General features: G+C 34.0%; 1 protein-coding gene across 1 annotated transcript in view; it reads left to right on the forward strand.

Moving 5' to 3' along the window:
- Positions 1-24,334, forward strand: part of LOC150099759 (lachesin-like) — a 187,522-nt gene that overhangs the window by 82,951 nt on the left and 80,237 nt on the right. The window contains exons 2-3 of the mRNA XM_090403488.1: positions 14,133-14,245; positions 19,077-19,284. Coding sequence (XP_090259614.1) covers positions 14,133-14,245; positions 19,077-19,284 — 321 coding nt within the window. The remainder of the gene's footprint in view (positions 1-14,132; positions 14,246-19,076; positions 19,285-24,334) is intronic.

The following is a 24,334-nucleotide window of genomic DNA, read 5'->3' on the forward strand; positions in this document are numbered from 1 at the left end:
AGTTTTGTAGTAATGAATAATATGCTCAGAAGGAAAATTACTTGATTCTTTTAAAATCCTTCCCAGTTCGTGAAAATAAACTTATCCATTATTTTCAAGCACAGAAATTTAAATGTTCGATTTAGATACAGATTTTTGATTTGAGACTTTTACGACACGCAAAGGTTGTAAACCAATAGGACTTTCGTTACTAGGATGCCTGAATAATCCATTCACCAGTTCCAGGTACCAAAGCCATTTTCAAGCCTACAATAAGCAAGGGTGAGGTCTCACATTGAGCGATGAAAATCATATATTCCTTAAAAACAATCACCATCTATCCAGGGCCAGAGAAGAGAAGTTATTGAGTCAATCACAACAGAATACACAGCAACTCATGTAATATATTGAGAGAATCTCATGAGGAAAAAAAAAACTCATAAAGAAACCTTTCGGGTTACTTGCTAAACAACATGATATCCATGAGAAGAATTCAGAAATAAAAAATTGTCTATGTAATTATTTAGCTGATGCTCACTGGCATTTTACTCTGCTGATTGCATTCATATATATATATATATATATATATATAACCGAACTATTTTGCTTCTATTCACATGCCTCATCACATTCTAATGTTTGAAAGTCAATTCAAAGCATTTTTTTTTTAAATTTTCAAATTAGCTTTTATTTTCAGAATAAGTATTTTGAAATATAAATAAAAACATTGTCTTACTGTATGTAAATTTCAATTATTATTGCAGTTTGGTTCGATTAATAAAGTCAGAGAAACTAAACCATTGCTCTACGAATCTTGTGATCTTAAAACCACATGGCGTGGGTGATTAAGTACGCAGACTGGGGTCAAAATGTTGAGTTTGTTTGAATACAGGGACGCCAGCTAAGTTCTGTAAAACTATGTGTTATTAGGTCAATTAGCTTGCGTCATGATCTGTGAACTGCGTATTAAAGATCTGCACGTTGCGTAGGGTGTCCCACGGTTCTCCGTATATGACCGGCTAACTCGCTCACTATCGAAATACCCTTTGCAAGGCAGACGAGACTCAAATTCTGGTCTTTCAAACTGAAAGGCTTCGTTACTTATTATCGATCCGTTGATGATATTTTATCTATCTGCAATAATTATTTATTTTAAAAAATATTAATCCTAAATTCACAGCTCAATAGTACTGTAGTGTACATATCCCGCTTACATACACTATAAATGATAATGAATTTATAGCAGCATTTAACTTTTAATACATCAAACCTCTCGATAAGATTCAGTTCAAATATACACTGAATTAGAGAAACACCATCTACAGCATTCCCGCATAACAGCGAGTTTACATATTTAATTCTTAGAGAACTCCAAACTGTTAAGAGAGATCACGGTAACGTACACCGCGTCACGCCAGGCACGATCGACGCAATACCAACAAATTCCATTAGTCGGAGAGAAAGAGACTGTCTACTGCGTGCAGTTATCTACCAATGTAAGAATAGGGTCAAGGGCAGAAGTTCTATAAAACAAAAGCAGAAGTGCCTGGAAGGAGATATGCTGCAGATATGGAACTGCTCGGACAGGAATATAACTTATGATTGCAAATCAACACACACACACACACACACACACACACACACACACACACACACACACACACACACACACACACACACACACACACACACACAATAAGGTAACAAGCATCCTAGATTGTTCGTGTGCTAAAAATTATATGTGTCAGCAAATAGTAATTATCGCAGAGTGCTTCATATAGCCCTAAAACTTCATATAACCCAAAATTTGCTTTCAGGTTTATGTTTTTAATGCAAAAAAAAAAAAAGATTTTTCACTTAGCTATCTCAATAACCTTGAGTGTCATTTATCTAGTTTAACAGACTATTCTTTTACGTTAATTAATCTTAAGAGATATCTAAAAAGGTATTGTTGCGTCACTCCACTAATTGCTTTTATCACCTCAATACTTGGTCATTTTAAGATTCGTTTGAATTCCATGAGATCGATTTCTGGTTTCTTAATTAAAATATCATGAACATCGTCAGAAATCCACACAGAACAAAAATGTAAAGAATAATAACGCAAAACTAAAGTGTAGCCTAATGATTTGAACGTCGTAATTTATTCCTGATGATTTTTGGAAAATTTCGTGACTTCATCCTGAAGGTAGGAAATAAACTTTGATATGAAAGCCTCTGACGTATAACCAGTGTCCTTCGGATATAGGTCTAAAACTCATCTAGGATATGAGAAATGTTGAAACAGCTATTCATAATTGAAGACGAATTAGTCTCATAAGAGAATGAATTTTTTTTTTAAATCAAAGGGCTAATATATGTGGCACCGTTTGTTCCTTAAGGTATGTTTCTTAATCTAATTATGACAAGTTACTTGGTTCAAAAGTCTATTTGGTTAAATACGTGAATTTCGGGAAAATGCTATATCCAAAGCAGTTGTAAACATAGTAAAAATAATGGATTTGTTTTTCGTACCAGAAAAAAAAACAAAAACAGACTATTAGCAATCTCTAATGCAAAAGGAATGTTTTCTAAGTCACAGTTTACGTTCTGCAATAAGTATATGAAGAAAGAAGTAAAAAGAAAAGCTAAATATCTTCCCTTGTATATAATTATAAGAAAGTGAAAGTAATCTTTTAGATTTGCTGATGTTAACTATCCAGGAGAAAAAAAAAAAGAATTAAATTCGGAAATCGAATTATTTCGTACCTCTCTTTCTTTCTCTTCGGAGTTGTAAGCTTCATGTTACAAATCAATTCCAGATTCCTGCTGATCAGGGGAATCATTAAAGTTTCATTTGGTTCCTCCAGTTGCTTTCAAAATTTGATGAGATTGCTATTTAATTATAGAAAATTGCCAGAAGTCTTCTGTGTCTTTTTCTAGAAGAAAAAAAAAACGTAACACTTAAAACACATACATAAAGAGTATCGTAAATTAATACACGCTACTAATGGAGAGACGCAAGTGATCATTGTCATTGGATGTTTCTTGGATTACCCTCTTTCCAAAGTGCTAGACAGCATGACAAATGCTTAATCAAATACTTGAGATAAAAATCGGGCTTTACAGCGATGTTTTCCAACATGTAGACACGCAGGCTATGAATCCAGCAAAGTAATCAATGGGGTTTCTTCAATCTTATCTACAACGGATTAAAGATGCTATAAAAAGAGAAAATCTTAGCGCCAGAAATTTATTTACATCACTAAGAACCGAGTGGCGCAACTTCTATTTACTCAAGACTCTCTTAATCTATTGTATCTCAAACAAGATCGCTAATCCGATTATCCCGCGTCGAACCTTTCACTCAGCTAGCAGGGCCTTGACTTTTTATGTCATTCTTCAGTTTTTCATTTTCTTTTCTCTCTCTCGAAAACAGGATTACGTATATATAGAGAAAGTTGTCCTAGAGTGCAGAAATGTTTTTATAAGGATGCTCCTTGTAAGATTCTCTTGTGCGACAGATGACGCATAACCTAAGAGAGCCTTGAAGTTTTTTTTTTTAAAAAAAAGACTACAAGAAAGATTTATTTCTTCAAACAGCAACGGAACTTGTGCTCATCAAACTTCATAACTTTGAAAGCGAACAATTTAAACAGCATGAGTTTCATTTTAGTTCGTTGTAGCAATCGGTTTAAAATTCCAAACTAATATTTTATTAATTAATTGTTCAGTATTTCTTTCACAGTATATATATATATATATATATATATATATATATATATTGGGTGGTCTGAAAGGTTCTTGGCCCCCACCATATATGCAACATTATCGGCAAGATTTTTTTTCCAAGTTGCTACATCTCTCATAAGCATCCATATGAAATTGCAAGTTATTCTATCAAGTAGTTTGTTTTATACAGCTATCGGAAGCCAAATTGTTGTCTGTATCCCTTGAAATGGAGAAAATCGAGTATCTTGCGGTTATAAAATTCTTTCTAAAAGAAGGTTTAACACCAAAAGAAATTCATTCGAAGTTCATACAAGTTTGTGGGAACTCTTTTCCTTCGTTTTCGACAATTAAGAAATGGGCTGCCGAGTTTAAACATGGCCGTACCAGCATTGAAGATGATCCACATGAAGGACGTCCAAAAAGTGTAATAACACCAGAAATCATTGATCAAGTGCACGATATGGTATTGGATAACCGGCGAGTCAAAGTGCTTGAAATTGCTGAGACTATAGGCATTTCAAAATAACGTGTAGGATATATTTTGCATGAAGAATTGCATATGAAAAAGCTTTGCGCAAGATGGGTACCGCGCAAATCAAAAATGCACTTGCATGAAAATCTCTGAACAGTGCTTGCAGCGTTTTATCAAGAACAAAACTGATTTTGTGCGTCGATTTATTACTATGGATGAGATTTGGATTCCCCATTACACACCAGAATCCAAACAGCAGTCAACATAATGGACAGAAGCCAGTTGTTCAGCGCCAAAGTAGACAAGGTCATGGCATCGTTGTTTTGGGATGCTAAAGGCATTTTGTTTATTAATTATCTTGAAAAAAATAAAACAATAAACGGGGAATATTATTCCATCTTTTAACCATACTAGACGAAAAATGTCGTGAGAAAAGACCCGGTTTGCAGAAGAAAAAAATCATCTTTCATCAGGACAATGCACCTGCCCACAAAGGTGTTTTTGGCAATGGGAAAATTAAGGGTTCTGCACTATGAATTGTTAGAACATCCACCCTATTCCCCAGATTTGGCTCCCTCTGACTTCTATCTCATCCCAAAACAAACTCATCCTCTCTGATCAGCGTTTTTCTTCAAATCAAGAGGTGATTGCAGCTGTTAGTTTATTTTGCAGAGCTTACTGAGAACCACTACAGGGACGGAATAATGGCGCTGGAGCATCGCTGTAATAAATGTATTAGTCTTAAGGGAGATTATGTTGAAAAATAAAAATAATTCTGAAATTATAAATTCGTTTTTTCATTGTTAGGCCGAGAACTTTTCAGACCACTACGTATAATTCAACGCGTCTAAATGTCAAGCTAACAGTATGCCACAAATTCTCCCTACACTGACTACAAACAGGCCAATTTCATAGGCATCGATCTATCTAAATGGTAGTTTTAAATTACACCCAGAAACCGGACTTAACAGGACTACAATACAAATGTAAAAGAATTACAAATAGATAAGCAGAAAACGAAACCACGTGGAACGTGGGAAGAGTTAGCTGTTCTTCAGCATTGTGTGCAGATAGTTGGCTGAAAAGTTGAAGTTTGACAGATTTGATAAGCGATTGCCAAATATCACACGATTAATCGTGTGCCTTGTGAACGAATGACTACGGTAGATTTTTTTTATGCTGCGAGCAGTAGTTGTCTATGTAAGGCAGAGTTTTTATGCCACTCAACGTTGTAGTGTGTAGGGAAAATGAAAAACTATGTTCGAGTTGTCTTCTCCAATGTGTTCTTTATCTCTTATTTCAACTTATAAGCAGACACATAGAAATTTTGAAATAAGAGAGAAAGAACATCAGAGAGGCCAGTGTATTGTCTGTGAATTATGTTCTTCTAGCCAGTCTGCTGTTTGGGGAAATGAAAAACCCTGTTATGTACGATGAACAATCTGAAATTGCGAGGAAGTATCCTATGCTTTGTATAACTGATTAACTCAGTTTCCACTGAAAATCCATTATTTTCCTCCCTCGTACTATGACGAAATTGAATACTTTTAAATCACCAATCAGATTCTAATTTTTGTTCGTTTAATTATTTCAATTTATTACAAGTCATTTCGTTTCTGTCAATTTATTTTCTTTGAATTTCCTAGTGTTTACAAGATCTAGCTTAACTTAAACCAACAGTTGTTTTATAAACTATTTTATTCCAGTATCTCTTTTTATAGCCGGCGCTCTTTGCCCAAGTACTTCAAGAATCAGTCTTGTACGAACGCCGTGAATTCATGCTAACAACCTTGTAAATATTACAGTAGCGAGCAACACCAGGCATTCTTTCCCGCTTTGGTCTCAAAGCTTCTTTCTACACTTTTTTTTTACTCCCACCCCTTAAATTCTTGCACCACCATTGAAGAAAGCGAGTTGGATGGCGTATAGGGATTGTCGGTCTCGGTAGTTTTGTATTTTTCCTGCTCTCTCTCTCTCTCTCGTCACAACCACAGAATTCTTTTACTATTTATTTTCGACGAAAACTGCCAACTTTCCCATGTTAGCAGGATCGGAGCATAGGTAATGAGGTTAACAAAAACAGTAAGCCAAAAAATATTTTTAGTTTTTGGAATAATACTCTATGTTACAAGTGCACGATAAAGAGTTCCCATATATCTATGATGAACAATAAAATCGAACAGGTTACTCCACCAGAACAGATATTTCTGCAAGTTCAGAGATGTATTTAACTTTAGGTTTTTGTAATTTGAGTGTGAAGTCAAACTAATAATTTTTGCCATAATAAAGAATGTGGAGAATTTAACTTCTTTCTAGTTATTTGAATATATTTTAGATCAATATATGCTGAATATGCATATAATTTTTTGTTTGATTAAAAGAATTAAACAAAAAATTTTAATGAAGCGTTTTAAAGATTTTAAAATACTTTAAAGATTTATAATTCATTCTTAGCATAATTTCCTCAAAAAAAAAAAAATAATAAATAAATAAAATAAAAATAATAAAATAATGGTGCATTTGTATTACGAATGAATATTTACAGCGGGAATACACAAGTAAACATTCTCGCTGGTAGAGGGCGCCTAAAAAATGTTTATTTTCATGTGCTACTAGCAATCGATTAGAAAATCAATACGTTAATGCATTTAAAATAATCATACAATATTGAGCATTTATTTAAAATGCATCAGTATAGACTTAAAGTATTATTATATATTTTATTTAAAATAAAGTGAACAGAAAAATTACGCAAATGGACAGATTTACAGCATGAATGTATAAGTAAAAACAAATTCATTCTTGGCCAGTAGAGGGCGCTTAAATAATGTTATTTTCATATGTGCTAAACTAGAAATCTATCATAAAATTAATAACTAAAATGCATTTTAGAATAATCATACAAAACAATGAACCGTTATTCTATCAATATAAAATACATAATATATTAAATATTTTAAAATAAAAGTAAAGTGAACAGAAAGGTTAAGCATATTAAAACAATAGAAATTTTGAAATAAACGCATATAGGTTCCTAATCACTGCTACTAAAGCGAAGATTTGGAATTTTTTTTCCTTGTAGCATTTGTATTTCTAACAAAATATATCATTTTGCTCTTTTTCCGTAACGCAGCATGCTTGTGGATCGTGTTGTTCCAGATGGGTAGAAACCTTAATCTCACAAAAGTCCTAAGTATCACCCATCACGTATCTCTCTCACTGTGCTTTGTCGCTCAATACCACACGAGTGCACTTCCAAACCTCAGTCGAATGGTGGTCTAGTCTACCCGAACGAGTGCGCAATCGCGTCTTATTTTCTGATAAAAATGCAAGCCTGAAATAATAAAAACTAGAAAGAAAGAGAAAGGAGAATACAGAATATTGGAAGCCAGCACAAAGCTTATTACAAACAGAAGTTCTGTGGTCACGAGTTTATGGCAAATTTCTCCTCGGAGAGAAAATTTGATTACCATTCCCAGACCTAATAGACAATCAACGCCACCGTACGTGTCAACTCAACTGATGCTTAATCCAACCGAATAAACTTTTATCTTATAAACTACGTCGAAATCTTATGAACCGAACTGTTTTGCAACTAAGAATCTAAAACTATTCTCTGCTTTGTCTGCTGACGTTTCGTACTTGTAAAACATAATTTACAAGCTAACCCGATAACTTGGAAGCAGTTTTATTCATTGGCAATTTAGCTGAAGGTAGTTATTACAGTTCATGTAGCAAAATCTGCACGGATTTTTAAAAGAGTCATTATGTAACTAAATTGTTATAATTAACATGAAAATATGAAAGTCATTTTATACTACAAAATCCACAGTAGCGCCATCTAGAGAGCACACATTTTTAATTATAGCTTTGCCTTAAAGCTATTTCAAATAGTAATTAGCGAGAATTTATTAAAAACTTGTCCCAGAAATTGAACCAAAGAAATAGAATAACTGGACGAATATTCTCATCTCCACAGCTGTAGTGTTTGAAACAAAATCTAATTTTTGTTCCCATGCTTTTACTTCCTTTTCACAAAAGGTAAACCCGTGTTACCAAACGCATCTGGTACTTACTAGCTACCTGCCACATAAATCTAGTGCATTGTGTTCTTCGTTGCTTATGGTACGCAGCAGAACCTCATTACAACTGTATACTTTTGAGAGAGAAAATGACCCTTCTGAATAATCCCAACTAACAGTTTTATCTTACTGATCACAACAAAGAAAGACCACGCATCATTGAACAATAAGAAATAAATTGAGTAACTAAATATAGATAAAAAGAATACAAACTTTTTCCATGTAATTATGAATAATAAATGTCATTTGAGGATTTGCCATTGAAATTTCTTTAGCAAGATAATATTTGTACAAACAATGATCGCACATTTGATGCTAGAATTTTAGAAAAATTGGCCCCTTAAGCACTAAGAGTTGCGTCTATTGAATCATTAATTTATAAAGAAAACAGACTGGATCTTAAGCTTAATGACGGTTTCTTCTCTTTCATCTAATTGTTATTTAACTGACACATTAATATCATTCCATTTTATTCACCAGTGTGTCACAGCCTCTACCTGCCTCCAGGGAAAGTGAACAAAGTTTGGTTGAAGGTATAAATTAAGTAATAAATTACTTGATCATCTCATTGCAAACATCATTAGACTGCTTTTAATTCACAAAACAAAGTAAATATTTCTGAAAGTGGTAGGCGAAATAAAAGTGACAATATTAATTTCCTTTCATCTTATACAAGTACAAAATGAAGTGTAATATGCTTGTTAGCAAGTCCAGCATAGTGATGGGATATTACATTTCGCTGAAACCAAATATACTTTAAGGTTTGAAATATGCTGTGCAAAGTAAAACAATGTACACTATAATAATATAATGTTTACTATAATATTACACAGTAACTTACTTATACAAGTTCTGGTCATGGATTTATTCCTAGGTTTCTCTTAGCAAAACCAAGACAAAGTATTCCTAAATACCATAAGTTTGTGTTGCAGATCCAAATCGATCAATATCTATTAGCAAGTTTCATGTTTCACTGTTGGGTTAAAAGTATGCAGTTATATTCAGATATTTTGAGAATGACACACACTAAATGATTTTTATGATTAATACAAGTCCTCGGCGCCGTATACTATTCCTAAACGACCTATTTAGAAAGAAGTAACCCATTTCGGAATTTTCCTCACTGCTGTGCATTCAACATTCTAGCAGTGTTAAGTATTGCAGCTGTTATAACTCTGTTCACTGCGCCATTGAAAGGAGATAACCTGACTGTTGCAGAATGAAATTCTGTTAAAGAAGAGAAGGCGAACCAGTCAGGATGCTATATTTTCCACTGTAACATACCTAATTGAGTACATGATCGCTCATGTAAATAGATATCAGGAAAGCGATCCGTCCTATTAATGTTATCAGTTTTATACCTAGAGTCGGTGTCCCACTTTGTGGTTTTATGTGGCCTACTAGGTCGGACTGTGCTGCAGCTCCTCTGCGCTCCCATTTCATAATAACATCACTTACAGTTGACTGGGGCAGGATAGAAATTTTCTTAACTGAGTACTTGCAAAAGTGGCATGCTGTGATAGTGCACGGAAAGTCACTGAGCTCTTCAAGAACGGCCCATTTTTACTGTTAACGTTTGTCTATGACGATTGCAAAGACCACGCGCTTTCTCTTATACCCGTATGAACCATGGTTATGATGTGTAACCATATCTACTGCTACGAGGGTGGCAGCATACTTTTTTTCTTTTATCAGGCAGAGTAGATGCAATAGATTGCAATAAGAAATTCTACTGAGAAATGGATGCCAGCTTCCTCCCTCTGTTAGTATTGATAGGAACTTGGATAGGATATAGTTGACTACAAGGACAGGAACTTCTCTTTGGGAGGTGCCTCCTCTATCTTGTCTTGTGGATAATGGTAACTTACCCTAATATAGCATCTTTAATAGACTTTAAGCATGTGTTTTGCACACAAAAGCACACTAGCTTACATTTCTCTAGAAGGACTTGATGTCATCGATATTCTGGCGAAATTCATAACAATTTCATTGTAACAATAATTACTTATTTTTGGTGAATTCTTCTGGATTCGGTGTAGTAGGGTTTTTTTTTCAGTCTGTTATTTTCTCTGTTCGGGGAATTGTGGAAGGCTAATGTCAATATTTTCCTCCTGAGTAAAAATTTGCAAGACGTCAAATAATTCTAACTGGCGAGTCTTGATACAAATGAAATCATTTCTATTTTTTAATGCGTTAAGCTATATTCATTTTTTCCCTAATTCGCTTTGTGGAGACTAATAGTATACCGTTCAATGATGATGCATTTCTGATAAGGTGGAACAGACATGTCCCATCTGACACTTTCTATATTGTTGCGTTCTCAGTGTAAGATGGTTTAACAGTAGATGCTGAAAATTTTTCAGTTCATCTTTACCTCTTGTTCTGACATGTTGCACCCAGATTCTTTTGAATATTTTTCACCATTTTACCTTTGTCATGTTCTGGATTAAGAGACGTGTTCTGCCTCGCAATTAGTACATTTTAGTGTTTTGCGATTAGTCTGTATTCTCATGCTTTTTTACTATCGTCTCGAAGACAGAGCCACGACACTCTGAGCATGCCATAGTTATCAAATTTAAAGCAAAGTGAAGGGTTCGGGATGTAGAGCCCGAGAGGGCAGTTGTGATTCCCCTGCTTTCAGTTCCAGAGGGCTTTTGGATGTTAAATATGAGGATAATCTTTCTGGACTGTCGTAGGATAACATCCTACGTATGAGATAGACTGATTCAGATATTACTCCTCGAGAAAAGTTCTGTTTTCTGGGGAGTTACCGTTAGAGGTATTGACAAGTATTCCTCCCACGACTGTCGCGGACAAGATGCTTCAATGCACGGAGTTTTTTATTTTATCAGAGTTTGAGGAATCTGACAATCCTCCTTAACTCTTCTGAATAACAAAGGGCGTACACCTGTTGAATGAGTAATCAGAAAAGAGTATTTGCAGACGAAGATGTCTACGATGTTTTTTTTTTTTTGCTGAAGGATTAATAACTATTTTTAAAAAATACAATAAAATGAAGACATTGAGAAAGAATGGAATAATATGATAGAAATTATTACATCGACGGCATATGAAAATCTACGAACCAAAAATATCATAAAAATAAAAATTATATATTGCACAATGATATAAAATGCAGTTTTATATCATTGAACAGTTTGAAATAAAATGCCAGCCTCCAAAAGATGGTTAAGTGGTAAAAAAAAACAAGACGACGAAATTGAATGTTAAAAAAGACGAGCAAAAGCCAAAAGAGAAACCAGAAAGAGGCACAGAGAAACATTTGTATCACACCTAGAAAATGATATATACAAAATAAGACCCATATACAAAATAAAAATTACACCGAAAATTTACAAAATGATTTAGATCAGTGCTTCCCAAACTTCTGGATGTCAGGGCCCCCTTTGGAAAAATTAAATTATTTAATGGCCCCCCTCCAAAAAAAATCGTATAGACATATATTATTATAACATTTATTGTATTTATATTGAATACAAAACATACACAGCGAATATTGCAAAAATCAAATGCAAATATTACATTTTAGCATCTTACATACACATTTGACATGGCACATTATCTCATATTTTTATATAAAATGATTTTTTTCCATTAAATATAAAAAATAACAAAAAAGAAATAATGAATAATAAAAATTAAATACGTTTCTTTTAAGATAAAAAAATCTACTTAGTCTTAAAACATTTTCAATTGGTTTTCATTATTTCACGCCTCCCTCAATAAAACCTACGGCCCCAAGGGGGACGCGCCCTACAGTTTGGGAACGGTGATTTAGATGATATAACAATGAAAGAATTAAAGGGCAACCTAAGTCCAATAATGTTATTTAGCAGAAGAAATTTGCTGGAAAAATATTTCATTGTGATTAAAAATTCTTAAATAAAATATATATACAAATAGTGACAACAGAATGGAATGAAATATAGTAATACTTATATTTAAAAAGGAGATAAAATAAAATCTGCTAATTACAGAGGTATTAATTTGTTGAATACATACTACAAAATATATAGCAGAATAATTCATGGAAAACTAAAAATATACAGTGAAAAAATATTATTAGGATGTCAAGATTTATTTAAAAAAAGGTAACTCTATAATGGACGTAGCTTTTTTTTTTTGTTTAAAACTACGTATACAGAAAACAAGAGAATTTAATTTTGAAACTCATTTACTTTCATAAATTATGAAAAAGAATTCGATAAAGTAAAAATACATAGTTCTTGATATATCAGAAAGAATAAATATACTTAATATTTTATTATAGTGAAATAAAAATAAATGAAAAAAAATGTCTGAAAAACAATCTGTAAGCCAATAAGACGGGATGTCCTATCTCCAACACTCTTTTATGTTAATGAAATATTAATGAAGCGGAACACTAAATAATTTAGATATAGAAATTTCCCGAAATAATAAAATAATTTATTTGTAGATGATCATGTAATAATATCAGATAAGAACAATTCACGAAGAGATATATTAATTTAAATATTATAGTGGAATAGTTTGGAATCAAAATATCCATAGATAAAACTAAAACAATGGGATTTTGTGGACAAACTCCAGTTAGAAGTAAAATAATAGAACAGAAGTACTTTTAATTACTTTCAGTATAAAAAATAAAAACAAAATTTTATAGAATCTTGTACAAAAAGAAACAAGCTTGAAAATATGCAATACTTCAGTAGTACCTACATTGTTATATAGCAGCGAAAAGTGGGCAATAAAGGAATAAGATAAAGAATAAAAACAAGTACAATGAGATTTATGAGAAGAACCGAAAATTACACAGACCAAAAAAAAGAGAATTTAAACGAACTAAAAATAAAATCAATAGAAGAAAAGCTAAACAAATATAACAAAACTGGGTGTAACAGGTAAAACGAATGGCCAACGTTCGATATCGCAAACAATTAATAAAACATAAACAAATGGGGAAGAAAAGACCGGGTAGATGTCAAAAGAAGATATTATGAGTATATTGAAATGAGACCGGAACAGATAAGGTTTATATCCGTATTCATATATGTAGGCTGATGTACAAATGGTTTCTGTACTGGGTTAGGATTTGTTGGGGCCCTTGATAAACTTGCCGTAAGAGATAGATTTTTCAGATAAATTCTTGAGATAAATTTTACCTTCTCATTGTCATAAGGAGGTAAAATTCAGTGGAGAGATTTCCCCCACCCACCAACTAGTGAGCCAAATATGGACGCAGACTACTACCCGGCAAAATGACTCCGCTCAGAAATGGAACGCTAGGGCTAACCCGAACGCTATTCTGGCATCATTGAAAGACTGAGGCCCTAACGTCGTATGGGGAAGGAGATTTGCTGCAACACCGTTAACTCTCCCAGGCAAGCCTATTACCCAACTAATCCTGGCCGAGCCATCCAGGACCGCTCGTTGTGCCGAAGCAGGAGTCAGTGTGGTGCGATTCTACCAGGATCTCCTTTTTCAGGTGTCTACGAGTTTCACTGCATCCAATTCCAAGCCACTGGGTTTACAAACACAGTGGAATGGAACTGGATCTCTTTGATGGCGGTCTGTAAAATAGAACAGTAAAATAAGACTCAGGAGGAGTAGAGTGAAGAATACGGAAATAAAATAGACAAAGATGAAAACAGTAAAAGGCCAGTATCACCACAGGAAGTCCCTTACACAATGAACAGGTGCACATACAGACGGCTAATTTTCGGGGCTACACAGTACAATATTTACTTTAAAGGATGCTGTATCAAAGTTACGCTTTCCAATTTACATTAAAGTTGTATAATAATTCTAATTAACATTGAGTTTCTTATTCATACCACTTAGACGTTAACTGCATTACTGTTTTTAAAGTTTTCTATTTATTGCAGTGATTGCCGATTCTGATGAGCCCGAATTTGCTACACAAGTGTCCAGTCTAACAACAATAGCTGGTAGAGATGCAATATTAAAGTGCGTGGTTGACAATCTTGGAGACTACCGGGTATGTTAGATGTTCTTTCTGAAATCATTGCTTTATCTCCTACGTGAAATAATTTCATTGCCTTTCTGTCAGTCAGAATGGTCCACTTATATTACACATGAGAAAACTAAATATAAACAAAAGATACAAATATAAAGAAAGATAGCTCATTAATATGTAAAACCAGACGTAACTGTTGTACAGTGAATCTGGAATGGTATTATGATTTTTCTTTCTCCAGTAGATTAACTGTATAGCAACAATGCTTTAACAGCAATTCTCACCGATACATGGTTAATACATTCTTAGTTCAGTGTGTAGTAGTTCTACGGATGCTCTAAATTATATTATAACTCTTGAAAATACCACTGTAATGGATGAAACGTCATGTTAGAACGTGCATTGATAAATAGCACTTGTTCCTCACAAAAGAGTTAATTTATACAAATCTTGAGTGGAAAAAATTATGAAAGATCTATGGTTGCTAAATTTACTTCTGAGAGATTATGGTTGGAACTGATTAGATTTCCTTTTCTATTCTTAAGCAACCTTGAAGTAAAGCTTCAAATATTAGTTACTGAGATTCATAAAAAAACCAAAATTCGTAAAAGATTCATATAAATATCAAGTTACATTTAAAAAAATAATGTTTGGTTTTGATGAAGAAATCAATTTATTAATATCTAGAAAACATTGCGCTAGATAAGAAGATTAAGTACCTTTTGCTAATATATATATATATATATATATATATATATATATTAATTAATATATATGCTTAGCTCCATTTGGAAAGAAATGTAACTGTTCTCTATGTCCTTAAAGGAATTCTGCCCTGGTGTTTCTTGTGATGTCTTCGCCACTGCACTATGTATATACCAAGTTTGAGCCTTAAACCTCGTTACTATAGCTTTATCAGAAATATAAACTTCTAAGTGTGGAAAAAATTAACGACCAGTTGTCTAGAAATATATGCAAATAAAAGTCGGAGAGTCCACTTGTGTTTAATCCTTTGAACTTAAACAGAAAAATTAAATTGACTTAAGTAGTGTGATAGAAGACTAAATGCAGTATAATTCACGTTGTTGAAGTACTCCACATAACAGCAATAGTCGGAGTATTATACCACTCAATTTTAATTTAAATGGAATCGATTTAATTATATGAAATCATTATTGCTCAAAGTTCTTGTCTGAAGTAAGAGTGATTCTACTTCCTCATTACAGTATTGAAACTGGGATTAACATGCAAGGCCTGAATTACTACTGCCCTGCGGAAAAGATAAAATGCAAATAATCTATTGTTAAATCGATACAACACACACACACACACACACTTATGTTCCGGAAATATTACTTTGGAGTTATCATACATCGAGCATTATTTAAACATTACAAGAATTTAAGATCAAGTGGGTTAAGAGGACTTGCGGGGCACCGAAAAGTCGCGACGTTTTGCTCATCTGTTCGAATTCAGTCTTGGATTCTAAGAATCTTTATAAGAACTCTAAGAAGGAAGCATGAGTTAGCCATTCTCAACGGATGCATTGTTTTAGATCTTCAGAAGTAGCTTTTTATACATAAAATACGTAATGCTGGCGAAGAATATACACTAACAAAATTATAGGATTCTCACAGACAGTTGCTTTGGAAGGTATTATAAACCACTCAAGACAATGAAGTAGGATGCAATAATTACTGAAACATATAACCTGCCATTTCCAAGAATTAGTTCATATTTAAATCTGAGCTGGAAGCGTCCTCAAGAAAGAAACAGCCGCTTGTTTCTCTCCATGTATATCATGAAATGTTTCATGCGAGTAATTGGAAAAAGAGAAAAATATATATACAAAGAGGCATCAACTAATTATCTTTAGGGGGTGTTATATTTACTATCTCGGAAGGAGTTAAATTTATTCTGTCAGTCGGTATAGACGAAATCCTTTGGTCGGAAAGACCTGGGTTCGATTCCGTCAGTGATGTGAGGAACCTTTATCTGGTCTCTTTCGATGAAAGGTAGTTAACGGTCTCATACGGAGGTAGGGGGGTTTCTTCACGCGGAAATTTGGGTGTTTCGTCCCCTAGAATAGGCAAAACCGGCCCCGTGAGCACACGCATCTACAGACATAGCAAGGAAACACTGGGAGGCATAGGGCTAACCACCTTATCCTCGAGTACGGTTGCGGTTGCAATAGTACCTCGACACCAGTGGCGGCTCGTACATAAGCACCGCGACACTGCAATACCCCCAAGGAAAAAAATGAAAAAATTAAATGTTGTTTGTGTTTATAAATAATAACAATGCTTACAACATGTTGAAGGTTACAGCTTATATTTTCACATTGATTGAATAGTTAATAATTGGAATTGTTCGATTAACACTTTAGATTACGAAACAAATGCACTGCGATCTAAGTTGATATTATTGATCAGTGTTGATATTATTACGTTCGACCAATAGCAGCCAGTCTCGCCGATAATCGTTTGCGCTTGTGATTGCATGTTACAAGTCATTCTGACACTGCTCGTTTCGGCAGTGTATTGTATGCTTGCGCGTTATTTTTGTGAGATACGAAACTTTTATTATTGGTGTTTGTTCGTGGTGAGGGTGAAATAATTTTAAAAAAGCAATTTTTAATATGTAAATTTATTTATTAATAAATTGGTTACTGATTAAGAAAAAATTTTTTTTTTAATTTTTATTAGTTTGTATATGCAGCACCCCCACTTAAACTTTTCAACTGCCGCCACAGCTCGACACCTCAAAAAAGGTAAAAGAGGGAGGGTTAAGAAAGAAAAAGAATTAAACCAAGTCGTAACTGTGAGCCTTGGACAGATTAATGTAGTCTGCTTCTCTTATACAAACACGCAATTTACTCCATGTAACAAACAGCACATAAAAATGCAAGTGATTTACATTTTACAGAAGGCACAACCTCAAACTTCAAAGAATAATAAAAAATATAAAAAATCTAGTCTACTAAAAGTGTGTGTGTGTATATATATATAACCATTCCTGTTATAAATCTCAACAAGTCAAAGCTTTTATGTTTAGTTATATCCATACATTTAAGATGAATAAAGAGAAATTTCTGAAAAAAAGGGGGATAAACGAAAGAGCGCATAATACTAAGTAAAGGGATTGTAAATTTCGAGTTACAAGGCCCGAAAAAAGAAAACACTAGGAATCACGGTTTCCTATAATATGATCACTTTTACATAGATTGTACTCGGTTTTCCAAGTATGCGCTGCAATTTAACTGCGAAAGAATGCAAATATAGCAGATTCACTCGAGGACAAAACTACATGCAGAAATATCTTCCTTAGTGAGTGGTGGCCACTACAGCCTGACTATGGTAATTTGAACAAAAACAAAAACGCTGAATTTGTGGTCTAGACGATGGGGAAATCTGTACCCTATGTTGCACATCCCTCTTTCAACTTAATTTGACACTAGTGAGACAGCAGACACTGCTGTAAATTACTAGAAGCAGAACGGAATTGATCGATTCTCACTACGCTGCATGACTCGAACCCAAAGAAGGTTGTTTGTATTTCCAACAAATGAATATATAAATCATTCCAATCGTATCATGTAACGGTGATCAAACAGCCAGACTGCCAGTAAAAATTGGGTGCCTGATGTACCTTCTTAAAAGGAAAAAAAATAAAAGAACAACAGTACTAAAGTAAGAATATGACAAAAATCAACTATTAATATTTCTACGTATTCTTTAAAATATAAGAAATGGAGAATGGAAGACTATTGGGACTAAGATAGTCGAGCTCATGATGTTTATCGGATCAGTATGTATGTATATATATATATATATATATATATATATATATATATATATACATACATACATATATTAAAAAAAAACTAAACTGAAAGAAATACTCCACAACCCTAAAGCACACAGTGAATATGTGACTTACTTATTCAGTCGTATTTTCCCCTAGCAGCATTTTAACTTCCAGTACGTCTGCATGCTGAAAAAAATGTATTGGTTTCTTACAAAAGTTCTGCTAGACACACAAGATATTCACTGGCGGGAAAAAAAAAGCCTCGTAAATTAAATGCTTTCGTCACAGACTGAGTCACGAAATTCATTATGATAAAATGCATTTTAATATTTAAACGATTTAAATAAATCATTTCTTTAATATTCAGACATTTTAATATAATCAGCTTCTCCATTGACTAAGATTATATGACTGTGCCAACGAACACTCAAAGCAAATAACAGACCGGTGTCATATTTTATTGATATAAATTCAATTAAAAGCACATTAAAACAAGCTTTGTTATTTTAATACAAAACAGAATAGTCAGAACAGAATAGTCCATGCACTGAATGATGTTTCAACCCACTTAAATTATGCTTGATAGCATAATTTCTGATATTAACAAATAAAGATTTATGCAACGACGACTTCATTACTTTGGATATAATTACGAAAGTTAAAATAAAAAACCTCTTTTCCTTCTTATCACTGCAAGCAACTTTTATCAGTACTACTTAACACCTAACTCTTGATTGTAAAATTAATTTTCTTGTATATAAAAAAAATAAATAGCATTTTTATAATACCATATGGAATTTTATTGATTTCAATTTATTTTACTTTGATTAAAGGAGTATGATATTTCACAAGAAGTTATATTCTTTTTTATCTAAAAATATCTAACAGTAAATATTTAACTGTATTATGAATAAAAATACTGTACGGAAGTAACCATCTGACTGACGCCATCTAGTGGAAATATTCATTTTATAATAAGCTAAATGTGAAGCATTTCCGTTAAATATGAAAGTATAATTTTAAAATTCTTTGTCATTTTATTTAGGTGGCCTGGATACATGTTGACAAACAAACCCTATTGACAATTCATACGCACGTTATTACCAGAAATCAAAGGGTCGGAGTGTCCCACCAGGAATATCGTTCTTGGTTTCTTCAGATTAAGAACGTACAACCCGAAGACAGTGGATATTACATGTGCCAAATAAATACTCAACCAATGAAGAGTCAAGTTGGATACCTAGATGTTGTAGGTAAGGATTTTTAATTAAAATTTTAAAAAATAGATCTTTGTTGAAGATATATAACGATTAAATATCCTCACGTTGTTCCGAGTATCGAATACATATGATCACATCATTCTACAACATAAGAAACTGATTTATGTAATTCCGTATTAGCAACCGAAATAATTGCCTACTCTATTCAATATCCCAAAAATTAAATTATTATTCATTTACTATTTGCAATGGTCACAAAAGATTTAAAAGTTGTCACAAATTTATTATTCATTTTGCAATACGATAAAAAAAATGACTCACCTCTACTGATACTAATAGAGAGCCTGTGTAGCTCAGTGAATGTGACGTTTGCATACCACAGTGGTTGACCGCACGAAGGAAGACTTTTCGTCTAGTCGGCGACTAGACGAAAATTTTCTAAGCCTTTTTTTCGACCGGTTCCCGAGTTAGTCTATCTCTGTCACGGGCAAGCGGGTTTTTTCCTCCCGGAAACTCTGGTTTTTCGTCCCGTAAACTCAAGAAAATCGATCATAGAACCCACATTATTTCAGACCTTAAATATATTGTGTGAGGGTTAGGGACTACGAGATGGCGGCAATTGTTGAGCCGTCTCTCTTCACTGCGTGCCGCTTAATTATTGATAGCCTTGGGCCAACTATCTCGGATTGGGTACCAGTGGAGATTGAACTGCCCATTCAGTCTCCAAAAGTTAGACAGGACTAAAACTTTCTCGCCTACTCCCTATACGGGAATAAAAGGCGTCAGATGATTTTTTTTTCTGCTGCTACTAAGTAACGGAACCAAAGTGAAATTATAATACAATAAACGGCCGATGGTGTAATACATCATGGAAATCTGACCTTGTGTCGATTTATCCAACAACAAATGTACAAGAAAAAAGTCAAAATTTTACTGCATTCTAAAAATGATTATCTAGCATTTATCCAGACTAAAAATCTCCGAGATGAAAACAATCAAATATTTCTAAACATTTCTTATAAAAACAATAATTTTTAACTCTGTGATAGCAACACAGGACAAGTTTCTATCAAATTACCCCTGCTGTTTACTTGAAATCCATTACTTTAATATGAATGCCTTTTAGAATATGTATACTGATAATTCTAAATGGAATACGTATATATGGGCTCGATTTAGTCCATTCTTACATCCTCGCTTGAGAAATGTTAGTCATAATACTTGCGTATAGTATATACAGAACCCGTTAACGTTTTTCTTTATTTCGAACACACTACGTAGTACACACACCGGCCACGGAATTAAATTTATTTAATACAGTGGTTTGCGTATAGGCATGCGACTGCCATTACTAATCATCTTCAATTCCTTGCGCATAATTCGGTGAGATATGGGTAGGGAATATCCTTCATTAAATGCTTCAGTCAACTGCTGCACAAGGAAGTTCTGCTTGTTCGCACAAGACTCCTCCTTAGAGACGACAGCGATCTCGTTCCTGGCAGACTGTCTTAGGACCACGTTTATGCCTCTTAGATAAGCAATGTGGGTTGTTTTTACACGGGTTAAACACTCGGAAAAATCTCACCTTTTCAGAAATCAGTCAGCTCTGCCCTTTTCAAAATCGTGGTTCCAGCCAGATTGCACAATAAGCTCTTTATCGAACTCTGAAAAATCTTTTGTTTTTCCCATTGTAATCAACCATTGACGATTACTAGCCAGCAACATTCTTAAATAGATGTCTAGAAAACCTGGTGAACACCAGGTTTTCTAGACATCTATTCGGTGACGAAATATTTTGCATATACACTGCGTACGTGACATTTATGTACATCTGTATAAAGGTTTCTAATTCAGTGGCCAGTATGTGCATGACAAGAAGTTGACGAATAATAACAATCGCCATAGTAGACGTATGCCGTCTACTATAAGCCAATTATATGCAGCACCTCAACACGCACGAACGAATGAATATCAATTCGCTATCGCATTTGCCTCGTTTAAGGGCAGTTTGAAATTCCAATTCAGATTGGAGAGAAGAATGGTGAAGGTCCTAATTCATATAAATCAAACCAAATAAGCAATAAAGAAAGTAGAAAAATGTGATGAAATGTTGATCATTTTTTTCTGGAGTTATCATTAATCTAATACCACCGTTGGTCAAGGTTCTCCCAAATGTGTTTTTATATTCATCCATTGATGAATACATAGGATTCTTTGCACTCTTCTTATGTTCTTAGTCGAGTGGTACCCATTCAGAGGTTCATCTGCTTCCTCTCTACCAACGAAGATTTGCATTGTGCGATCCGTTCATCTCTATTTACGTGTCTAAGTGAGGATATGGAGTCATTTTCTTCCAACTGTATCGTCTATTCTTTGTGTGTTGGCTTTGAAAGAATGCACTATATGAAGTCGTCTAGAATCGGATCCCCCCCCCCACTCAGAAACGGAAATCAATTACTTGTTGATATTTGCATGATAAATAGGAATGAGAGCCTCCGTAGCTCAGTCGGTATAGACGAAGCCCTTTGATCGGAAAATCCTGGGTTCGATTCCCGTCCATGATGTAAGGAACCTATCTGGTCGCTTTCGACTAAAGGTGAGTTACAAGTCTGCTACGGGGGGGGGAGGTTTGGAGGGTTTTTCTTCCCTCAGAACTAGCAAACCGATCCCGAGAACGCACACACACCGATCTACAGTTATGAATACTTGCCCTCGGGATGGGGGGGGGGGGATGCAGTACGCGAGTGACGAGACGGCTGCATTAATTCTTCATAAACCCCTCATTAGTGGACTCTACAGTCCTAAGGGACGGATGAGAAGGTAGGAAGAAACAGGAATGAAATAATCTAGAAAAATAAGTTGAAGTAATGGTTGTATTTGGCCTCTTTTTTTTAAAACAAAAAAAAATTTTTTTGAAGAAAGGGTTACATTGTTTCGTTTTTTATAGAGAATATTTTGTGTAGTATATTGATCTCCGTCGAGAGAGACATTAGTTGCAGCAGACAGCATCAAAATTAAAACAATGTAAAATGATACGCTGAGTATGAACACGTCAGAAACATGGTTGTATGTATCATACCACGTGGGCGCTGCTGGGAAAGAGTGTACATTTTTCGAGGTACAGTAACTTTATATAATTAAAAGAAAACATGCATACAGTTTAGCAGTAACAATGTTCAATTAAAATATATGAATCATGAGCTCAAGACGGGACATAAGAAACATCAAGGAGCATAGTAGAGAATGATTTCCTAACTTTCTAATATTTTTTTCAAATTCAGAATCTGCAGAATAAGTTTTGTCGATATTTATATTGACAAAAAGAATATAATTCTGTGCTCATAATGACTTTCTACTTCTGGGAAATACGCAAACAAGTTTGTCTGGGTGGTGTAGTGTAAGAATTGAATTCAGAGATCCTTAAATACGTTTGAATCTTTAGCACCTAGATGACGCGAAATAGAATCTTTCCATAAGGAATGATTTTTGGCAGAAGATGACTATCTGGTGGTATAGGGAGGGTCTTTTAAGTTCAAACTCTACCACAATGCGGGTGGATGATATTTATACTGGGTACAAAGAGATAGATGCTTGAATGAGAGAAAGAAGCTGAGTAACCAAGTTAGCTGGCCTATAGATTTGTGCATATGAGGATAGACTGAGGAAGTGTGGTCTTCAAATTCATCCTAGTTCTTTATACCAGAGAAAAATATGTGGGATAACGCCAGGAATTGTATTTCAGTATTTATGATTCATGATCTCTGTGTGCACACTTTAAATACATGAAAATATTTTCTCATGTTTCTACTCAGCGAATTATTACTATACAACGTAAAATTCATCCACAAATAAAAAATAAACATTATTAGAATACGACAAATAATGATACTTAATCTTCGCATGCGACTCGTGATCACTTCTGGTTTTAGGATAAAGGAGCAGATGGAATACAGGAATCATATAATACCGTTCGACAACAGCGACACGTTTGTTGAACAGAATAGTTAATACTAATTTTGTTTTGTTATCCAAAAGTGTTATCCAAAAATACATATTTTTCATGTAAATCATAATATGTTAGTATTCCTTTCAACATTAAAGTAATGAATTTGCTTAATATTGAACTAGTAGATTAGAGAGAATTGGGTAACGATCTTTAACTATGGCTTAGGCAATTTCGTATCACGACGAGCTATCGTCTATTTTGTAAGATTTGCTGAAGGTGATACTTTTATAGATGACACATATAATATAATCGACTATTGGGGTGCAAATTTTTAAGTAAACGTTGTATCCCTAAACTACTCTATAGAGAAGTGTATTCGACTGAAGAAAGGGCTGTACCATATGTTAAAAAAAAACTAAGCTTTTTTTATTAACTTTGATATTTGAATTAATAGCTGATTTTTTACTGCAAATAAATATGAACAACAGCCACTGGCACTTTTTAGATGTGCACTCTATAATACATTACTGCATAATTGTAGACAGGTGGGAGATGAATTTCATTGCCCGGTGTGCGACCCCAGGAAGTGGCTTGAAAGTTGTTTGTTCTCTAGAGCAGAGTTTCCAAATTGTATAAAAACAAATAAAAACAAATACAAAAATAGCAAAAAATTAAAAAATATATAAGAATCCTTAGTTGATGTACTGTAGGTTTTAATAAAAACCTTTCGTGGGTGTGAACCACATAAAACAGAGCCTGCTTGGCCTAAGATAACGAAACATCACTTTTTAAATGTGAACATTTAGCAAGATTTTGAATTTCTTTTTTAATATAAATTCGCAATAATGTCTTTTTTGAGGGGGGGGGGCTCAGCTCCTTTTTTTTACGCCTTTGTACTCGGATCCAAATCAGTAGTTTCGGACTTGCAAACACTTCCGTACCTCTCATTTTCTTGTTAACGCCTATATTCGTAATAATGGCAGCTTTTGATGTTATAAAACCAGAAATAACTCCTTTGTCAGATGCAATTTAAAAGTTGGCGTTATGACAAAATCTAGAAATCTAATCCAACTAATGTTTCTGAATTGACTTCATTTTAGCTCGACTGAATTATTCTGTGTAACGATGCTAACATGC

This window comes from Typopeltis vanoorti, chromosome 14, assembly GCF_054136105.1.
Source record: "Typopeltis vanoorti isolate ZY-2024b chromosome 14, IOZ_Tvanoo_1.0, whole genome shotgun sequence".
Taxonomy (NCBI): domain Eukaryota; kingdom Metazoa; phylum Arthropoda; class Arachnida; order Uropygi; family Thelyphonidae; genus Typopeltis; species Typopeltis vanoorti.